General features: G+C 40.3%; 1 protein-coding gene across 3 annotated transcripts in view; it reads right to left on the bottom strand.

Annotated features, from left to right (window-relative positions):
- Positions 1-281: 281 nt before the first annotated feature.
- The window catches only part of LOC125697832 (transmembrane 4 L6 family member 18-like), a 47,665-nt gene continuing 27,979 nt past the window's right edge, over positions 282-19,967 (bottom strand). Inside the window, exons 1-8 of one of the 3 annotated variants that reach the window (XM_048955472.1) lie at positions 14,835-15,026; positions 13,062-13,151; positions 12,824-12,972; positions 11,545-11,725; positions 3,958-4,047; positions 3,193-3,335; positions 1,599-1,779; positions 282-1,187 (exon numbers count right to left, since the gene is read on the bottom strand). In XM_048955472.1, coding sequence (XP_048811429.1) covers positions 1,173-1,187; positions 1,599-1,779; positions 3,193-3,335; positions 3,958-4,047; positions 11,545-11,725; positions 12,824-12,972; positions 13,062-13,151; positions 14,835-15,011 — 1,026 coding nt within the window. In that variant the 5' untranslated portion in view covers positions 15,012-15,026 and the 3' untranslated portion in view covers positions 282-1,172. Of the gene's footprint in view, positions 1,188-1,598; positions 1,780-3,192; positions 3,336-3,957; positions 4,048-5,937; positions 10,173-11,544; positions 11,726-12,823; positions 12,973-13,061; positions 13,152-14,834; positions 15,027-19,967 lie in introns of those variants that run through there. The other 2 variants (XM_048955473.1, XM_048955474.1) reach the window with 2 other exon arrangements.

A 19,967-nucleotide genomic window follows, 5' to 3' on the forward strand; every position in this document is an offset into this window, starting at 1 on the left:
ACAGGCACAAAGTCAACAAGATTTTCCAGCACAGTGAGAAGGAGCAATAGCTGGTTGTTAAAACTTGTGGGTCTTTTTGCCACCTCTCCTCAAACAATATTCATAACCCCGTAAGAATGTGAGATCATCGTTTAAGTAGTTATGTGATATGACACATTTATACCTAGGGAAAAAAACAAGTGTGCTGTTGCAGAATCCCCATTTTGTCATCATGCCTTTTTAACACGTCTCTGAACATCCACGCCATCTTGAGTTGTCATCCAAAAGAGCAGACCCATTCATAAACATCAGTAACTTTTTATTACTTCTTTCAACTTCATATAAACTAAATTAAAATTTAATATACATTACTTAATTCCTGAAGAAAGAAACCAGCTTTTCAAAATATCTGCCAGAGGAATATCAATACAAAAATCTCAGAATTGTCTTGAAACAGAATTAAATTACTGAAATTCTGAATGTTATTGGCAAGATATCGGCAAGAATATCAGCCTTCTCCTGCAGCAAAGTCAGGATACTTACAAGTATTAACAAGCTAGCACTCGATATTCACAGGGTTTCCTCATATTTCCAAAATTCTCATAATACTCGATTAAAAGAAAAAAAAAAAAAGAAAAAAAAAGCCTGCCTCTTGAGTAAAAAAGAATCCCAAGGCACCTATTAAAGCACACGAACTAGTATAGCTGACTTTGAAGATGCATTTCTCATCTTCAATCAGGCCTAGATGCCTTACCTTGGTAAGACTTGCTAGACTTTTTTTCCATAAATTGCTTTGTACAGTTAATAAGCTTCTAGGACAAAAAATGCAGCATGAGCTTCTGCCTCTCATGACTATCGTGCTCTGTCTGTAACTGAAATTCAGTCATGTAGAAACCATGGCTTCGTCCAGCACATTAATTCTCAAGGGAGAATTTTTCTTGACATGCTAGGGTTTGAATCAGGCCCTTTCAGAACAAATACTCTCATTTTCTAAACAAAAAGAGGGTACTATAAATACAGCAGTTTATTCCAAAAAGATGGTTTTACTACAAAAGGAGTTCCGCAGTATTCAGACCTCCCTGAGGGTTCAGACCCAAGCTGGAGGGTTAAAAAAAGTCACTGCCAGAGACAACTAGACAGGTAGGAAAACAGTGTTTTCTTTAGGAAAACAGTGGTTCAGCGTTTTGCCGTTTTCAGAGAATCCCAGCCTGCAAACGAAAAGGAAGGAAGTGTAAGGCCTGTCGGTTACTTTCTTTCTCTTTCAGCTCAAGCTAACATACATCTTGTTTGACTTAAACATTCATCTCCTAACCTAAGCTCTTAATGCACACAAATGAATGACAGGAGAAGATTGCACAGAAGCTTTTGCTGATATGGGAGTAAAATCCTCGTTTTTTCATTAATCATAGCACTAACGGCAAGAGTGAGCAGTCAGCCATCCTTGAATGGCAGATGGCTAGGATGCAGCAGATTTACTATCAGCACATATCTTCTGCTAATAAATATGCAGTAGCAAAGAGAATGCATAAACCAAGAGGGAAAGTCATCTACTGGGAGAAACTGCTGAAGCTAAACTGACCTTCAAGATTCTGAAGAAATGACCTCAGGTCCTTTGTTACCTGAATAAAAACAGAATAGGTCCCACACAGTGTACGTTTCAGCTCAGCAGCCACTTTAAGAAAACAGATGATCAACTGCAGTCCACTAAGAGTCATCAGAATAGAGAGTAAAATGATGGTCCATTCCACAGCATTAGCAGGTTCAGCACATTGAGACCAAGCAGAGTAATCTGTGAGGTATCTATCAGAGAAAAAGCAATGTGAGGCAAATTAAATTGACTTTTCCAATCAAATTTAAATACACATTATTTTACCTTTACTATATAGAAAACCCATACTATGCCTTATATGCTTGAAGTTTAGGGCTGGTCTTTCATTACAGTAGAGTAAGTCCCAGATAAGTTTGCCAAACTCAGCTGAATAAAGACTTGGGTTCCTCAACTGCTTCATTAACTTCCCAGTAAGACACCCAAATGTTAAGAGAGATGTTGCTTTCCCCCCCTCCCCCCAAAGGAAGAAGCCAAGTCTAAAGAAGGGACTTCCTTCCCTAATTTAATTTCAGCTTTTGATTATGTCTAGATGACAAAGAGTAGGAACATCCAAAAATTCTGACCAGTGGATGCAGCCTGTGTGGCAGAGCTGAGGTGTGTCACCATATGCAACTTCCAGAGCCACATTCTGCACACTTGAGGAATGTTATGTGCCCTTTTAACTGAGACATGCTATGGCCTGGCGGTTCATTGCAAGAAGCTTTGTTGGTTATTTTCTAAACATCCATCATTTTGAGGACATTGTTCAGCACCTGGCCCTTTAAGTTAAAATCAAGCTTCCATTTTATGCACATGTATTTTCAAATGGGATGGTAAGGCTGGCAATACATAACAGAGACTGCAGGATGCATTTCAGGATGTTAAAAGAGAGCCGATTTCAATCAGAGATGGCAATATCTATTTTATAGGAACTACTCCTGTTTATGCTGAAGAGATGTGCCTATGGTTCACTGACAAATTTAATCCTCAGCACATTCACATGCAAGTGGAAGAGCCTGGTATCATACGCTGTGAAAAATCCAAGTCTTGTAAAACTTTGATTTTTTTAAAGGGATAATGTAAAATCTTGTGGAAGCATCCCCACATTATTGATCTTATGAAATGTTTCAAGCTACCGTAGTCCAAAACACCAACAGCACTTTGCTCAAGTATTTTATGAGATGTTGCAGCAGTATGCATAACCTTCCAATGATCAAACTGCAGACTTCATTGAGTTTAGGTGTTAAAGGGAAACCTCCTGAGTTATTAAATATTAAAACGACATTCATAATCTTTGAATGAAGAACTTGAGGAATTTGAGAGAATATTATGGAAGTATACGTCTACAGCGCATCTAATCTTTTATTCTTTGCTACACAAAGTTGTGATCATCACCAGATAAAGTCTGCTTGTCTCTACAGACCTCCAGGTCTGATCAGTACAAAGATTCTTACCTTTAGAATTTATCATTAGGAGGCAAACAGCTTTCTTTGAAGATGCTGTTGCTCACTGAACAACTTAAAAATGTCTTACAGTATAGGTTTTGTGCTCAAGAGACTGTGCCATCTTTTGTAAAGCCCTGAGAAAATTAGTAGAATAAACTAGTTAAAACTGATGTTTCTTACCCTCCAACAGTATCTTTGAAGATGTAATCCCATCCATTGGATGAATTGCAGAAAGGGCCTTGGATCAATCCCAAGGTAAAAATGATGCAACTGTATCCAGAGAAAGCAACTCCAAGCATGGCTAGCACAATTGAAATAAAACTCTGAAGAGAGAAAAACATTCCTGTATGAGAGCAGTCTTTGCATCATGTGTATTCACCGTCCTTGCCAATCTACTTCTTTGGGGTTGAATTTCACATGTGGTTGTCCCAGTCTTCACTACTGAGAGAAAAATACTAGGCAATAATCAGTAAGCATAAACTCTATCTTTACTCTGTTTGTGTAAGGCAGTTCCACAATATCAGTTAAGTACTGATGTTTTTTAAACTCACATTCCTAAAAAACTGTATCCCAGAATGCAAGAGGAATATAAGCACATATTTAATATGTTTGCATTCCAGATAGTGCTTATTGAGTCGGTACTGGGGAAAAAAAACAACAAAAAAAAAAAAACAAGGAGATGAAACTATTTAGATGGAGAACTCTGTTAGAACACTCCAGCCTTCTTATTTTATCTTGTTTCACTCTACAAAGATTTTTTTCCATCCTGAATATGCATCAACAGGAAAGAGCTGCCCTTTCTGCGACCTCTCAACCTGACTCAGAATCCTTCTCTGTGAAAAGCAGCAGAACCAGAGCAGAGGAGAAGGATGTACTAGAGACACAGGAGGAGGAAGCCATGTAGAACAAATGCCAGAGACAAGCAAAAATAAAAGATAGACTCACTCTGTAGGTTTTGTTACAACTCTCACTTCGGCAGCACCGATAGAATGCATTACACTCCAGTGCTATGAGAATTATTGCCAACAGAAGAATCTGTAAGGGAACACAGTGAGTGACTGCAGCTGTAGTGAGGCAAATTCTCTTCCTTACCAACACATGCTTAAAAAAAAAAAAAAAACAAAAAAAAAAAAACACAGAAGTCAGTAGTATGGTGAACTTCCATTTGCTTACTGGATTATTTAAACCTGATACTAGAAGTTTAATAAATAAGATTTGGGCTCCAGAATCACAAGCTGCCACTCAGAAAGGCATTCCTTTGAATAAGGAAAAACGAGCAGTGTTTCTGAAACGGTTTGGAAAAACAAAGAAAGCCCTGGATTTGTCACTTGAAAGGGCTGTTAGTAAAAAACTGCAAGAAAAAAAGAGCTTAGAGCTAATTCCAAAATACAGTGGTTATCAGTCATAGCAGCACTTCAGGTAAATCATTGTTTGGAAATACATAAGATGAGCCACCTGAAGCTTTGCTGACATTTGCACTTTTACTGCTGGGATGAGCTCTAGCAGAACATGCTGGCTAAAGTCTAGCACTGTTCTCTCGCAGCTAGGAGATGTGTTTCAGTACCAATCACTTCCGAAGCAGCTGGAACCCCTTCATATGCTACCAATATCTCTCTTTCAGTGAGCCTTGGATCCTCTGTATCCTCAACTCCAAAACCCTTCCGAGTGACCTCGAGTCTCCCCTGGGGCTTTCTGTCAGAGGCTCTGAGTGGGACCACTCTCCCCTGCTGCAGTGTAGAACATACTTGTTTTTTTTTTACATCTTGTCCTGTCCAGACTAGCCCTAAGGCTACATCATTATCTCCTGTGTTATTTGTTCAAAAGCTTGATGTTGCTCAGAGACCCGTGTGAAATGATTTCTCTTCCAATACATTTAAATTAATGCATTGCAGGTGCTCAAGAGCTTCTCCCTGCTCCAATGCAGCCTGAATCAGCCCATGCCAAATGGCAGAACTACATTTCCACACCTGGGGCAGTTGATTCCAGGTGTACTGGACACCCCTCCAAGCAAACTGCTTTAACATACTGCCCTGTTTGCAACAGGAAAATATACATGCAAGTAATAAATTGTTAAAGATCCACAGGCTAAAAATGTTTCAAAGTATGAAGGTAGTTTGCAGTTAACTTTTTTCTGGTAAATTTTCCAACTATGTTTCTCCATTAAAATTCTTTGTGTGATACCCTTCTCCCTGTGCTCAGAAAGTTGGGATTTCTTCTGTTTTAGGAAGAATATTCAATTACAAAAATAAAGTTTTTGTATCTCTCCCAGTTCAGCAACATCATAAAAACACATAAATCATTGCACATTTGCCCTTTTCTAACACTGATTTTTGTTCACACTCTTATTACTTTACTGCTTTCTTTTCCTGAGGCTACAGATCTTTACGAGCCTGGTGAACAGCACGAGCAGTAGCCAACACCACATTATTACTGCAGATGAGCATATTACAAACGTAATGGGAAAAATACACCTACACCAGTCGCAGTGAGACAATTCTCTATATTTAGCCTAATAACAGTGACACTGTGAACCACTCCTCTGTATACAGAGCTTAAAAACCTACAGACAGTTATGATAGGCTTTTACAGATTTTTGCTTTGCCTTGCTAAAGAGCTTTAATTCTACGTCCATAAAAGAACAAATCAAAATAGCGCATGACTCAGTAACACGAGTCCAAGTTAAACAAAAAGCCAACGGGAAAAATAAATTTGCCTTGCAAAATCACACGTATGAAATAAAGCAGCATACACAGCATGTCATTCAATATATTCACAATTTCTTCAGCTTGATCAAGTTTTTCCCATACTGTTGCAAGAAAGAAATCCATACTTCCTTTGGAAGTGTAATTATCTCACTGCACAGTAACTGAATATGACATGCAATTCTACTGCAAATAATTAAAGATCCATAAAATCAGCACTTACCATCACACCTGAGAAACAGATGCCTTCAAAATACCACACATAGTTGGGATGCTGGTAACTAGCAACATATGAAGCATTCCCATTAGGGAAATATAAAAGGACATTAACAACAATGCTCCAAAGTGCAAGAGGGACCAGCAGACAGCTCAAACAGCTTCCACATGTTTCTAAAGCCATCTCTCAAGAATACTAGAAGTTTTGCTCTTCTAAGCTAACAAAAGATTACAAGGTTTAAAATACAAAAAGTATTCTGACCTCCTGTTTGATTCAGTCACTTCATATGACTCCGCTGCTTAATTGTAGGTAGAAGAACAGACAAATTCTGCTGCCTAAACTACCTATCCTTTCTAAACATGTCTTTAAGTAGCAGTTTCCCTTCTCAAAGGTCCTCCTTAACGATCTCCCTAATTAAATACGTCTACAAGTTAGACTCAGGAAGGAACATTAAAAAAATCTCACTTCCTAGTGACCGCTTAGAAACACTCCTCTTGTTGAAATAGATTCCTGTGCAGCTGTTCTGCAGCATGAGGCAAATGGTTCATCATTACTGTAGCGATAATTTGACCTTACATGGGCTGTTTGACAGATGTCAAACATCTGCACAGAAAGTCCACATTGCCTCAAAGTTCACACAGATATTGGCCTAAGCTATTACTATTAGAAAATTGTAGCAACACAAATCTAAAGGAAACAGAGGTCCCTTCAACACTTGACTGCACATGAGAGCTCACATGGAGCCCAGCACTGGCTGCTGACATGAGGTATCCCTTCAGAAACACTAACCTGAGTTTTGAGCACAACACAGGGCACACAGAAGTCCAAGCAACACCAGCTAGAAACTGCCAGGCAGATATAATCACATTTCTTTATTATTTTCAGCAGAATGATGAACTGTTTGATGAGATAAATCCTGCTATTGTGCAAAGTTTTATTCTGAACTTACATTTGAGCATGTATGGCTACAGATCTGACCTAAGTACATGACAAGAGGTCTGGCTGCTTTCTGAAATGCATCTGTGGCTCTGCACTGTGGGAAGCAGGAGCCAGGCACTTTCCTCATTTTTATTTGTCATTGTTCTGACAGCCCCATGCAACTAAGCATCCATTCCAGTACAGCAGAGCCAGAGCTGTTTGAATGTCAAAGCACAACACATATCTTCTTCTCTTGCCCTAGTAAGTTATCAGAAAAGTAATTAAAGATCAAGCTTAAGGTTTACTTAATAGGAAGTTCAACATTACAGAAAAAAAAAAGGGGGGGATCTTTTAGAATCAACGATGTCATTTTTTATATATTTCCCAAGGAAATGGGCATGGTGGCACTCACACAACTGCACCATTTTATTTTCTATCCATTTTCTGCTGTGACTCTCCTTTTCTCACTTTTTTTCTCCCAAGAGATTCACTTTAAAGCCTTCAGATGTTACACTGAAGCTCTTCCCATATTTCCTCTTTATTCCCTGATCACCAGGGGCACATTTTCAAGCCCCCCCCTCTAACTGGAACCAGTGACAAACCTTCTCCAGCACACTCACAGATGTGGTATCAGTACCGCTCCTTCCGGTAATGGAAAACAGCTGAATTAAAAGCAGGCACATCAGAACCCAGGATTGATTTTTATTACTAGACTCACAATTCATTTAGTAAGTCAAAATGTTTTCTTTTTTTTTGTTGTTCCTAAAAGCAAAGGCCTGAATTATTACTGAGTGGGCAACTTCTCATAATGATCTGCTCTGTTTAGAAGAAACTCACTAAGAAAATGACACCTGAAATAGCATCCATTCTAGTGTGCCAACACACCACATGACTCACTTCATATCTAAACTGAGCTCTGCAAATGTCACATCAAAGAGTGTTTTGCTGCCACACATACTGCCAGAACAGGACACCACCATTTTACACCAAGTATTAAGCAAGCCTGGCAATTAGTTTCTCAAATATCTTAAGTGCTGCAAAAGCTGGATTCCTGTTGCTTGCCAACGCCCATGAGTCCATGCAGAGCTCATTACTGAAAACCCTTTGTTGACTTTGGATGATTCATCTCCGTTAACCCAGATGAATCCAACCCAAAACAACTGCTTTTCTACAATGTAACTAATAAAACTCCCCAAAGTCAGCCATTAGGCACTGAAGGAATTTAAGCAGCTTATTTTAACAACAGCAACATAAAAACCGAGAGGTGACATTAGTGGTGCTACACAGTTTTAGTTCTAAACTCTCCCCTAATCATTCTGTTCATTGGCGTGCCTAACCTAGTTTCAGTTCCCTAGTTAGTTATGTGTATCAGAAAGACAAGTAATAACTATGCAAGTGTACAGGTAAAATCTTTAAACTTTCTGGGAATTATACCATATTATACCATATTATACCATATTCCATCATATTTTGTCCTCTTCCTCCTATCCTTGATTTCATACCAAATTTAACCTTGCAAACCCTCTTTCAAAGTGCTTTTTCATATACAAAGACATCACACTGCACAGCAACAAGGAACTGAGTGCACATACATGCACATCTTCTTTGCCACAGCAGAGCAAGACAAGGATAAATACAGCATGCAGAATCTATACTATACTGAAGCGTGCCTTCACCTAATTCTGCATACTTTGTGTATGAATGAGTGGTATTGCAAGAACTACCCATTTGTGTTTAGAAACTCAGCATTCCTCCTATTGAGGGGTTGTTTTTTCGATGTCTTTTTGCTGCCATAGACCTGTGTGTGCAATTTCCCATTTTCAGTTAACTTCCTTTAACAGAGACACATCTGTAGGTGACAGACTTGGACAGGAGGAGAGAGTGAGGAAAAACCTTGTTTCCGGCTACTTTTAAAGACCACTCTCCTAGTTAAAAGTAGGACTAACTATGCACTGACACCTGTGGGAAATTCTTTTTCCCCACAAACATAAATTAACTTGTCCATTTTCAAATAAGACATTATCTGCTAGATTCCAAAAGTGGAGAAGTAATAGTTGTCACTCTCATTTTCTTTTAAACCAACATCATGTTTTGTTCTTTCTTATAAAATGCCACTCCCAGCAGCATACTGACCTTCTCATTAATGCTATTAGCAGCGTATCATTCAGGTTTACTTTATTATGGGGTAAAACATTTGCTGCAATATGCTACAAGATAAACTTCAGACTCTTGCACAGGGTCTTTGGATACAGGGTCCAGGTTCCTTGTTGGTGAAATGTAATTTTTAATTTAAATTTAAAAAATTAAAAAAAAAAAATCTGTATTTCAGATTAGTCTAGTGCTGCTGATCTGAATTTGAACTATATTGCCCTGCCTGGGGGCAGGCTGGAAACAAGAACCCAGACCCATGGCTTTTTTGTTACAAGACTAGGTAGTCAGGAGGTAAGCAGTCCTTGTGAGTAAAGGAGTTTGAAGACTGAAGCATCTCTTACTCTGACAGTATGTGCTGAGTAGAAAAAGGAGGTTGTAACTTCAAAGAATCACAGGGTTGGCAAGGACTTCTACAGGTTATTCAGACTAACCCCCCTTTCAAAGCAGGCTCCCTACAGTAGGTTTCACAGGAAAGCTCTCAGGGGAGTTCTGAACATCTCCAGAGAAGACGACTCCACCACTTCTTCAGACAACTTGTTCCAGTACTCTGTCACCCCTGAAGTAAAGAAGTTCCTCCTCAGTTTCATATTTATGTTCTATGCCACCATTATCTCTTCCTCTAGGATCAAGAAAACAGCTTCAGCACAGGCAGAAACACTGACAGTTGCTGGGTAATTTTAATACAAACCCGTACTTGAGACAGGAGCAGCTCAGAGAAATCCACACTTTAATATCCTAATACTTTTCCAGTTCTTTAAAAGCAGAAGTTCATTGTTGCTCTTGGTCATCCATATTTTACTGTTGCTTTATTTGTTGCTCTAGTGAGAATTAATTTATTTCCAGAGCAGACTACAGTTCACGTTCGTTTCAACATCAGAATGAAAAATGCAACTTTATTGGGAAAGCAGCCTGAAGCACAGAGCTGTCGTATGAGTACAAAAAAAGAAAAAAAAAAAAAAAAACAAAAAACAAAAAAAAACTTTATTGATCCCAATTGTCTATGAAATGAACCAAAGCAGCTCATTTTATCTTCAGATGCAGGCAGGTCAGTGGAAAATGGAAAACATGGATATGAATTCAAAAACAGAGCCCTAAGTCAGTTAAATTGGTGGTCGCTATATACTTTGATAACAAAGTGTGCACTTCAGTATACATACAACATTTAAGAAACCAAAAAACAACAGTGAATACTCAACGCACCACGCATATACACCAACTTCAACCCGTTTTCTTGTTTTCTAGCAAGAAAGTGTCTGTGAGGGAAACAAAAAGAAACAAACACGCATTAAGAGGAAGAACACTAATATTGTATCTAACTGTAAGAGCTACAATTAACCCAAGCAGATCTAGAGAGCCATAGCACAGCATTGTAAACAGTAACAGCACAGAAGATAGGAAGTAGAAGACAGTAATGCTTTCAAAGTGCCACAGCATTCAACCACATCAAATCAAAACGCGAAATGCTCTGGGCCATAACATGCACACGTTATAAATCATATCACTTTCATACTATAAGGCAATTCCAACACTACATCTATGAGGCTGCAATGCTACAATGTGGTGGAAAGCACAGCAACAACAATGGAGCAGCAAAGTCCTATGCTGCAGTAACTGAGGAAGAGCCCAAATGCAGCAGCTGTGGGCACAGAAACAAATGAAAAAAAATTGCTTACCATCAGAAGGCCTCAGGGATACAGGCATCTCCAGCAAGAGATACCCTCAGCTCCACTGCCAACCCTAAATGAAGTCTGGGAAGGGATGGATCCTGGCTCCAGCCCTTCCAGTCACTCAGTACATTGCATGCACCTGAGATCCTCTGGGCTGGCCCTGCCTTCTCACCAGGTGCTCCATCACTGCTTCAAGCTGTGACCCAGCATTTCCACTACAGACTGATTTTAACAGAAGTCTCAAAGTGTCTAACAAGATGCTAAAGAAACTAGAGGATTTTCCCCTTCCTCACTCATAAAAAACAAAAATATACAAAAGCAAACCTTCAAGAAGTCCTTCAGATTTGTCTGTCAGCTTTACTATGTATGTGCAGTTTAATTCCTTCTCTTACACCACATCTACTAAGCAAGGTTTTTGCTGCAGTTTTTATTACAAATGACACACATATTCTCAGTAGTCTATCTGCTATTGTGAGCAAACTATGAGGCTAAAGTAATACAGCTAGAGGAAACAGCCTGCCACAAAACTCTGTCACACTGCAATAATGGCTTAGGCTACAACAAAGATCCTTGCCAGTCTCAGATACGTATTTTTGTTGTATCACCTACACAGTGCTGATGACCATATATACCACAGTGTACACGCGGCTCTTTCAGTTCACATGAAGACTAACTTCACTGCAGACAGCTGAGCAAATAGCTAAATGCATGTAGTCAAATACTACATGAAAATGCTGAACACAACAGTGTCACATTAAAAAATGCAAATTGTACACTCATTGCTGCTTAAGAATGCCAGAAAAACAGCTGCTAAGTCCCTGCAGTGCTATCAGTAACAATACTCTTTAACTCTCTACTCGCTGAAAAAATGGCTTACCTCATCACTGCCGCAGCACAGTCTACACACTCCTCCAAGAATACCATTGACTACCTGTATGGAGCACAGGATGAACTCTATTCCTCCCAAGACCAAGAGAATGGAAAACAGAGTGACATTCCACTGCACGATGTTTTGAGGTTCTTGACATTTAGCCCACTCATCATAATCCAACAAGTACCTGTACGCGTCAAATGAAAGTATAGTAAAATTGTGTCAGATTAGGATGCTGACAATACAATAGAAATAAACTTCATCTGGTATGCAATTGCATTAAGGATAATCACTCTAAGCGGGAATACAAAATGTAAGGGCTCATTCCATGCAAATCCTGCTCTGTTTGAGTACACGTTGAACTATGAATCACACATTTTGGCTAAGTCTTAATTTCCATTAAAACATCTGATTTAGAAAGGCAAAATCTTCTATTACTGATCAAAATAAGATACAATGTCAAGACAGTTGAAAGAGCACAACAACTTTTCGAAACAAATGGAATTTTCCAGGATAGGGCGTTTAAAGGCAGCAGTTACTAATTTGAATCCAGTGGGTCACTTCATTTTTTGTGCTGTTGCCTCTGGGCCTTCACATGCCTAATCTGCACTAGTCACACATAGAATAAATTCAGAGGAGAACTGGAAAAGATTCCAGCAGCTCCTTCTCTTCCATTTTGCTAGAACACAAGCACTGATGAGCCATGAGCAAGGAATTAATTCAGCTCTTCTATATTCATCCATAAGTTGAGAGAGGTGGGGAAGAAGGAATGCCTCTTCTCATAAGGGATGCTACTAAAATGTACAATTCCAAATCTCTGCTGCAAAGGATCTTGATGTGACTCAAGGTTCCCTCAAAGTCCTAAAAGAGTACATCTTATGCTCACATGAACTGTATGTAGTACACAGATATATCTGCCTGCATATATTAAGAGAAAGAGACCTATACAAGACAGTATTTTATTAACAGCATCATTCAATTACTTCCAAGTATCCTTTATCAGCTTGTATTAAGAGCACCATTTTGCACATCCTTCAGATACTTAATGTCACAACTAATCAGCATATTCAGACATGTAAAACTGAGGGATTTAAATTTATTGTGTTTTAAACTCCAGCAGTGTGAGCAATTCTGATCCCATCTGTTTAGCTAGCGAATAAGGAGCAAAAACTGATGGATGGATGTTGGTACGTTGTTACTGAATATTGCTGCAAGGTCCAGGAAAAGAACAAACACCGTATGTGCATGGAGAAAGATGTAATGCACGGACAAACAGACAACTTACCCTCCAGAGGATTCAGTGAAAGGATAGATCCAGTTTCTTTCTACACGAGTAAAACAATATGGTCCCTGAGACAAGCCCAGTGCTGAAATGATTATACAGTACCCAGAGCCAAGGATCCCAACACAGGCTGCCAGAACTGAGGACAGCATCTGCAGGGCAAACACAGACATGAGAGTTGAGCACAGTCTTCTCAGTGTCCTGAGGGCTGTCTGGGGCTGCAGTGTGAAGGCTCGCTTACCGCACAGCTTTTCCCACAGTTCTTATGGCCAAAGCACCCGCAGCAGTCATCATTGTGAAGTCCAATGAATACTGCAGCTGGAATGAGCACCTGGGTATGGGGCAAACAAAGCACACTGCTCTCTGTTCTGTTTTGCTACATAGACAAGATAGACAAAGCACAGTACTTACACTGCATTCACTTGCATTGCTTGTTGGCAGTGTTGGGGTGCCTGTATAGGTTATCCAGTTTTACATTTATTTAACACAGTAGGAGTCTCACTACTCATCTCAGTAATACCAACAACAGGATAGGTATAGTTCTACTTGTATTTTGTGCACAAATAGCACGTAAGTGCACAAAGAGCCAGCTGATCAAGATCACGTTGTGGAATTAATGTAGCTTGAGACGCTTCAACTTTAAAATGTTGCAGTTCTCCCTAAAGGCTGTATACAGCAAACAAAAAGCTTTAAAGAAAGAGAAAAAAATAAAAACCCTTCATTTACTTTCTGCCAAAAGAAAACTAATGATAAGTCTCTGAAATACATTTCAACCACCAGTGAAGTTTCCAGAGACTACTCACTGAAGTGTTACTATTGTCTGTGTGACAAATATCCTAAGCAAGACATCTCACTACAGACATCTAGCTTTCTCTAGGATTTCACATTCACAAAATTGTCAGAGACAGAAGAGCAAAGCAACAAAGCAGACACCATCCAGAAATTCTGGCATAAAATCAAGAAGGAGAAACAAACACAGAGCTGATTAAACAAAGTATACTCCCCACCATCAATAATAGGATTTAATAATACTTTACACTTACACAAAGGCATCATATCCAGAAATACCTCAGAAAACCATACAGAAAGAGCATAGTGAGCAAACACCACAGATTTACTTAACGAGACAGAGCAGAGTCGCATATTAGTCACAGCCTTTACTAAAACCTTTTTCTAAGCCCCACTGCTTCAGGTGCAGAAGAGGTTGGGCAAGAGTGTGTTTGAGAAGTAGCTCCATCAATTTCACTGGGATTAGTCTGCGTGGAAAATCAGCCTTTTTAAATCTCAGTCTGGCTTCTGATAGGGCTGTAACACAGCTTGCAAGCACTTCTCACAAGACAGTCTTATCATGCAGTGGTTTTCAACCTGTGAATTGCCAATGCCTTGAGACTAAGGGGACTGCTAAAAGTGAATGAAGAAGGAAGCCTAGATTTAGAGAACTTAAACATGCTAAATTCCATGCTGCAAAATTGAAAAGGCAGAAAACAATTGCTTAAGATTAAACAGGCTCTTACAGTGAACTCACTTAGTTCTTCATCCTTGGCTATTACTCTAATGTAAAGCTCTGCTAACTGCTATTTGATTTCTCTGAATAGAGAAGTAAAACAGAAGAACAACTGTTGTCTTACCACATATTAGATGTCATACATTTAAGAAATGTAATTAAATACTAGTTATCTACGGACATTAAAAAGGAGAATAGCTGACTAATAGAATAAAAATGTAAGATTTAACCTTTAAATAAAAACATCCCTCTGAAAGGTCTGGTTCTAGTACTGCATTTGGGGTCTACGACCTATATCCTAATTCTCAGCTCAAAAGAGATATTTACAGATATGACAATTAATAGTAACTAATAATACTATGGTGCAATGTAGCTGATTTTTTTTAAATACAACTCCAGAGATTCCCACTGACAAGACATTCAACAAATAAATTAATGCAATGGTAAAGAAACAGTAATAGCAAGTAGCTTCAAAATAAACTTGCAAGAATGCACTGGCTCGTTACTTACCAAAAGGCCTCCACCTACAATGCCATGAAGGCACTCCACATATTTGCTGAGATGATGCTCAGAAGCAAATCTTGTTTCTCCATTGGGAAAATAAAGTAAAATGTTGGCAGCGATGCTGAGCAGGGCAAGGATGAGCAACTTACAACCAATACACCTGGCACACCTTCCAAAACACATGTCCACAGCTTCTCAAATACTTCTTTCACTAGTTCAATCCAACCTATCTCATATTTATCCACACCTAAAAGAAGATCAGTCTTTATTCTCACCTCTTTAAATACTCAGGGTTACCTAGCTACCTGGATGACGTATAAAATGTCTTAATGACTATCATTCCCTCATTGTCAAGTCAGGGAACAAGGACAGCAGAATGTCATCACCCACTTTAAATGAAATAATTGTTGACAAACCAAATGCAATCAAGGAAATACTGAATGCTAGGTAACTTCACTTTAATACATGATGCATGACATGATCACCAGTGAACATAATTAGACATGAACAGTGGCTTCAAACAACAACAGAAGTTCTTTTAAGAACTGAAAGAAAAAGGTTGTTTCCTTTCTTTGAAGCAGCTTTAATACTTAGGTTTATAGACTGAATCAGAACAAGCTGAAGCTAGGGAAAGACAAGGCTGACTTCAACAATGCTAAATCAGAGATGTGGGTATAAACAGAATAAAGTCTACAGCAAAGAGAAGTATGTAGGGGTGTCTTCCGTTTTGCTACCTGGTTAATGGAACAAGAGCAAACATCATCAGGATGTTGGGGAAAAAAAAAAGAAATGGGCAGTTGGGCTTTTAAGAAATGCACTTGTTCTTGCCATTCACAGAATCACAGAATCACCCGGGTTGGAAGGGACCCCAAGGATCATGTAGTTCCAACCCCCCTGCCTAGCAGGGCCACCAAACATACACATTCAGATCAGGTTGCCCAGGACCCCGTCCAACCTGGCCTTAAACACGTCCAAGGACGGGGCATCCACAACCTCCCTGGGCAGCCCGTTCCAGGGCCTAACCACTCTCCTAGTAAAGAACTTCCCCCTAACATCCAACCTAAATCTTCCCTCCTTCAACTTAAAACCATTTCCCCTAGTCCTGCTGTTGTCAGCCCTTTTGAAGAGTTTACTTCCCTCCTGGGTGTAGGTTCCCTTCAGGTATTGATAGGCTGCAATGAGGTCACCCCGCAGCCTTCTCTTCTCCAGGCTGAACAAGCCCAACTCCCTCAGCCTGTCCTCATAGGGGAGGTGCTCCAGCCCCCTGATCATCTTAGTCGCCCTCCTCTGGACCCTTTCCAAAATCTCAATGTCTTTCTTGTACTGAGGGCTCCACACCTGGACACAGTACTCCAGGTGGGGCCTCACAAGAGCCGAGTAGAGAGGGACAATCACCTCCCTGTCCCTGCTGGCCACCCCTCTCCTGATGGAGCCCAGGATCCCATTTGCCTTTCGAGCTGCCAGAGCGCACTGCTGGCTCATATTCAGTCTCTCGTCCATCAGGACCCCCAGGTCCTTCTCTGCCGAGCTGCTTTCAAGGACCACTCCTCCCAGCCTGTACAGGTGCCTGGGGTTCTTCCGGCCCAAATGCAAAACCCTGCACTTTGCCGTGTTGAACCTCATCAGGTTCACCCGAGCCCAGCCCTCCAGCCTGTCGAGGTCCCTCTGAATGGCATCCCTTCCTTCCACCGTATCAACCGCACCACTCAGCTTGGTGTCGTCAGCAAACTTGCTGAGGGTGCACTCAATTCCCTCATCGATGTCATTAATAAAGATGTTAAAGAGCACTGGTCCCAAGACAGACCCTTGGGGGACACCACTTGTTACCAGCCTCCACCTGGACATAGAGCCATTGACCACCACCCTCTGTCTGCGGCCTTTCAACCAATGGCTTATCCATCGGGTCGTCCACCCATCAAATCCACTTCCCTCCAATTTGGAGATGAGGATGTGGTGGGGGACCATGTCAAAGGCCTTGCTCAGGTCCAGGTAAATTGTAGATTAGCAACCATTAATTAAAGCTACCATCAACAAACACTGGTGAAAAATACTGCTTTCTAAATGGATCATAGAATAACCTTCTTGCAATGAAAATTCAAGTCAGGAACAACAACAACAACAACAACAACACTCCCCAGAAAAGAGAGAAATGTATTTGATCATGGGTTTCCAAATCCTTGTAGATGTACTGGTAATATTAACTTGCTTAGTAAATGGACAAACAAAGCGACCTGGAAAAACTAGAATCTACCCTGTTCTCTTTTTCCTCTCGAAGATGTTGCAGATGTTGGGAGCATTGGTGAATGAAAAAAACAAACACAACCAACAAAATGTTGGTCCCTCACAGAGCTACATTCAGCTCTGGGCCCCAGCACAGGAACACAGGCCTGTAGGAGTGGGGACACAGGAGCCCGCAGGGATGCCCAGAGGCTGAGTGCCTCTGCTGCAGGGACAGGCTGACAGCCGGGGTTGCTGGAGAAGGCTCCGGGGAAAAATGATCGTGGCCTTCCAATACCTAAACAGGGCTTATGAAAAAGATGAAGAGACTTTTTCCATGCACGTGGAGAGACGTGACGTGGTGCAATGGCTTTAAACCGAGACAGAGCAGAGTTACATCAGATATAAGAAAGAAATTCTTCACTCAGAGGGCAGCGAGGGCCTGGCACTGCTGCCCAGGGCAGCTGTAGGTGCCCTATCCCTGGGGGCAGTCAGGGCCAGGCTGGATGGGTTTGGGCACCTTGTCTATGGGAGGTGCCCCTGCCCACAGCAGGGGTTGGAACTGGACGGACTCTGAGGTCCCTACCAACCCAAATTATGTTATGAATCTGTGATTCCATAGTAACAAAGAAATGCACAGGATAAGACAAGTTTCAGGAGATCTTGCCAATGGTATCATCATAATACAATACAATTCCCATCACAAAAAAAGGCCGTTAGACAAACTGAGTTTAAGAACGTTGGATTTGTTGAAATTAGTTATTAGGAGACTGTAGCGAGACTTTCAGCTAACCGAGGGGGAGAATACTCATCACTGTAAACAGAAGTCCAACTTAAATCCACAGTGTTCTGGCACCTTTTGTGATCAACACTGAAGCTTAAAGAGAGAGAAAGGAAGAAAAAGCAATGGTTAAAAAAGAGAGCAGTCTTACACAGATGTAGTGATGTAACCACTCCGGGTATTGTAGCTGTTGACCTTGGAGACTTCCTTCAGTATGAGAAATATCCTCCGATTGTAGAAACACAGGCTTACCATTATTGTGCACTTCACCTTTGATGACTAAAACGAGCACAAACATCATCCTGCATGCTTCCTCTGCAGAAGGTGACTCCTCTGCCAAAAACTCCCTTCATTGTGTTATGCTAAAAACAACACACACCCCTCAAAAAAACCCCACACAGCTTCCCCCAGCCATCACCCTTGGTTTGACATAAAATTTGACATAATCAAGAACTTCCTATATTTAAAATAGATTTTTTTAATTGATTTTTTTTTTTTTTTCCACACAAAGAAATTAAAACTAAATACTCTGGTCTGAAAAACCCAAATGAAATGAAGAGCTCAAGTGTTTAAATACTATGCTCTCCAGCCACTTAAGGGCTGGTCACATCAAAAGCACTCTGTCTTTGAGGGAAAAATCAAGTATTTGATCAGAAGGACAGCAAGCATTCCTTATGTTAATTTTGTTAATGGATGTGGAACATAGAAACATTCTTTTATTCTGTATACTATCAAATCCTAAGTCTACCTCGTGCAAAGAGGAAAAGTCTATCAAGGACTCTCAAAGTCACTACACAAATACTTGCTGAGAAAGAAAACAAACGAACAGCCCCCCTCCCCAAATTGTATTCAACTGCAATCACATCTCACATCCCTGTCCTAAGCCAGATTCCCTACTAGAAAGCAAATCAAAGGGTGTGCCTTCATATCTGAACTTGCTGCCCCTGCCTGCCGTAACTCACTTAAGCAGTGAGGATGCCATGAGAACTTTTTTCCTTAGCTCTCTGGCATGCAGCTAAGACACAGTCTGGCTGTGATTCCCTCCACAGAAAGGAGACTTTTATGGCCCACTTATCTAGCATTAATTCTGTTAGTCCTTCTTGAACATGTTGCTCTTTTTTTTTTTTTTTTTTTAATTAATTAAATATTTTATCACCACCACTTCAAAAGAGGTTTTTGTTTCTTACACCCAGAAAACAGTTAAGACATTTGTAGTAATTGTTTCTGGCATCAGTGTGTTTTGAGCAAATACAAACAATCTCCTGGTTTAAATTAAAGATCCCAGACAGAATGGAAAATAGTTGTGAGTTTATACTGAATAATATGGTTTGCTTCTTCTCAGCAGTCACTTCTTTGCTCCAAATGGCCAGCGTTACTGCCCTACACCTCCTTACAGTCAATCCTAGGCTGGATTTAATAAAAGACACAACAGTGATCAAGAGACACAACTGAAAAAGACCCATGACAAATGACTTGCAATTAACTTGAAAACAATTTGAAGAATAAAACAAAAAGCCTTGAAGCAAATAAAAAATCCTTACATTTGGACACTATTCCTCAAGTTTTATCAGAAAGCTTCTCATAACAACTTTTCTTGCACAAATTCTGGTCCCACCCTTCATCAGGCAGCACAGCAACTATTTATGAAGGCTGAGGCTAGCAACTGTGTGACAATAGTAGATAAGACACAGCTTGGGAAACAGCAGCATGGGCTGCACATAAGCATTTGGAAAGACTCCACAATGCAAAAGACTTGTGCCAATGCAGATTCATGTTTGCATTTCCTTTCGTTTTCATTTGTTCCTCTCCTACTGCTTTGCAGGTTACTGCTCACAGTGGCAAAGACCAGTTCAGACTACTGGGAACATATGATGAGTATGCAGTCATACAGTAACTAAGCTAAGCTTAGGAAACTTCTTTGCCACCTGTTCTGACAATGCTCCCAGTGACTTAAAAACATTCACAGCTTCCCTTTAATCAAACAGAGAAACACCCACCCATGCTACCATATATTTCCTAATGTCCAAATGATGCTTGGCTCATGTTTTCCAGCCATCATCCACTAAAACCACTGTGCTATAGCTGTAATTGCCCTGAGGCATGCCACCTCAGAGGTACATGTCAGTCAATCAGCAAACTCC

This window comes from Lagopus muta, chromosome 9 (assembly GCF_023343835.1).
Source record: "Lagopus muta isolate bLagMut1 chromosome 9, bLagMut1 primary, whole genome shotgun sequence".
Taxonomy (NCBI): Eukaryota; Metazoa; Chordata; class Aves; order Galliformes; family Phasianidae; genus Lagopus; species Lagopus muta.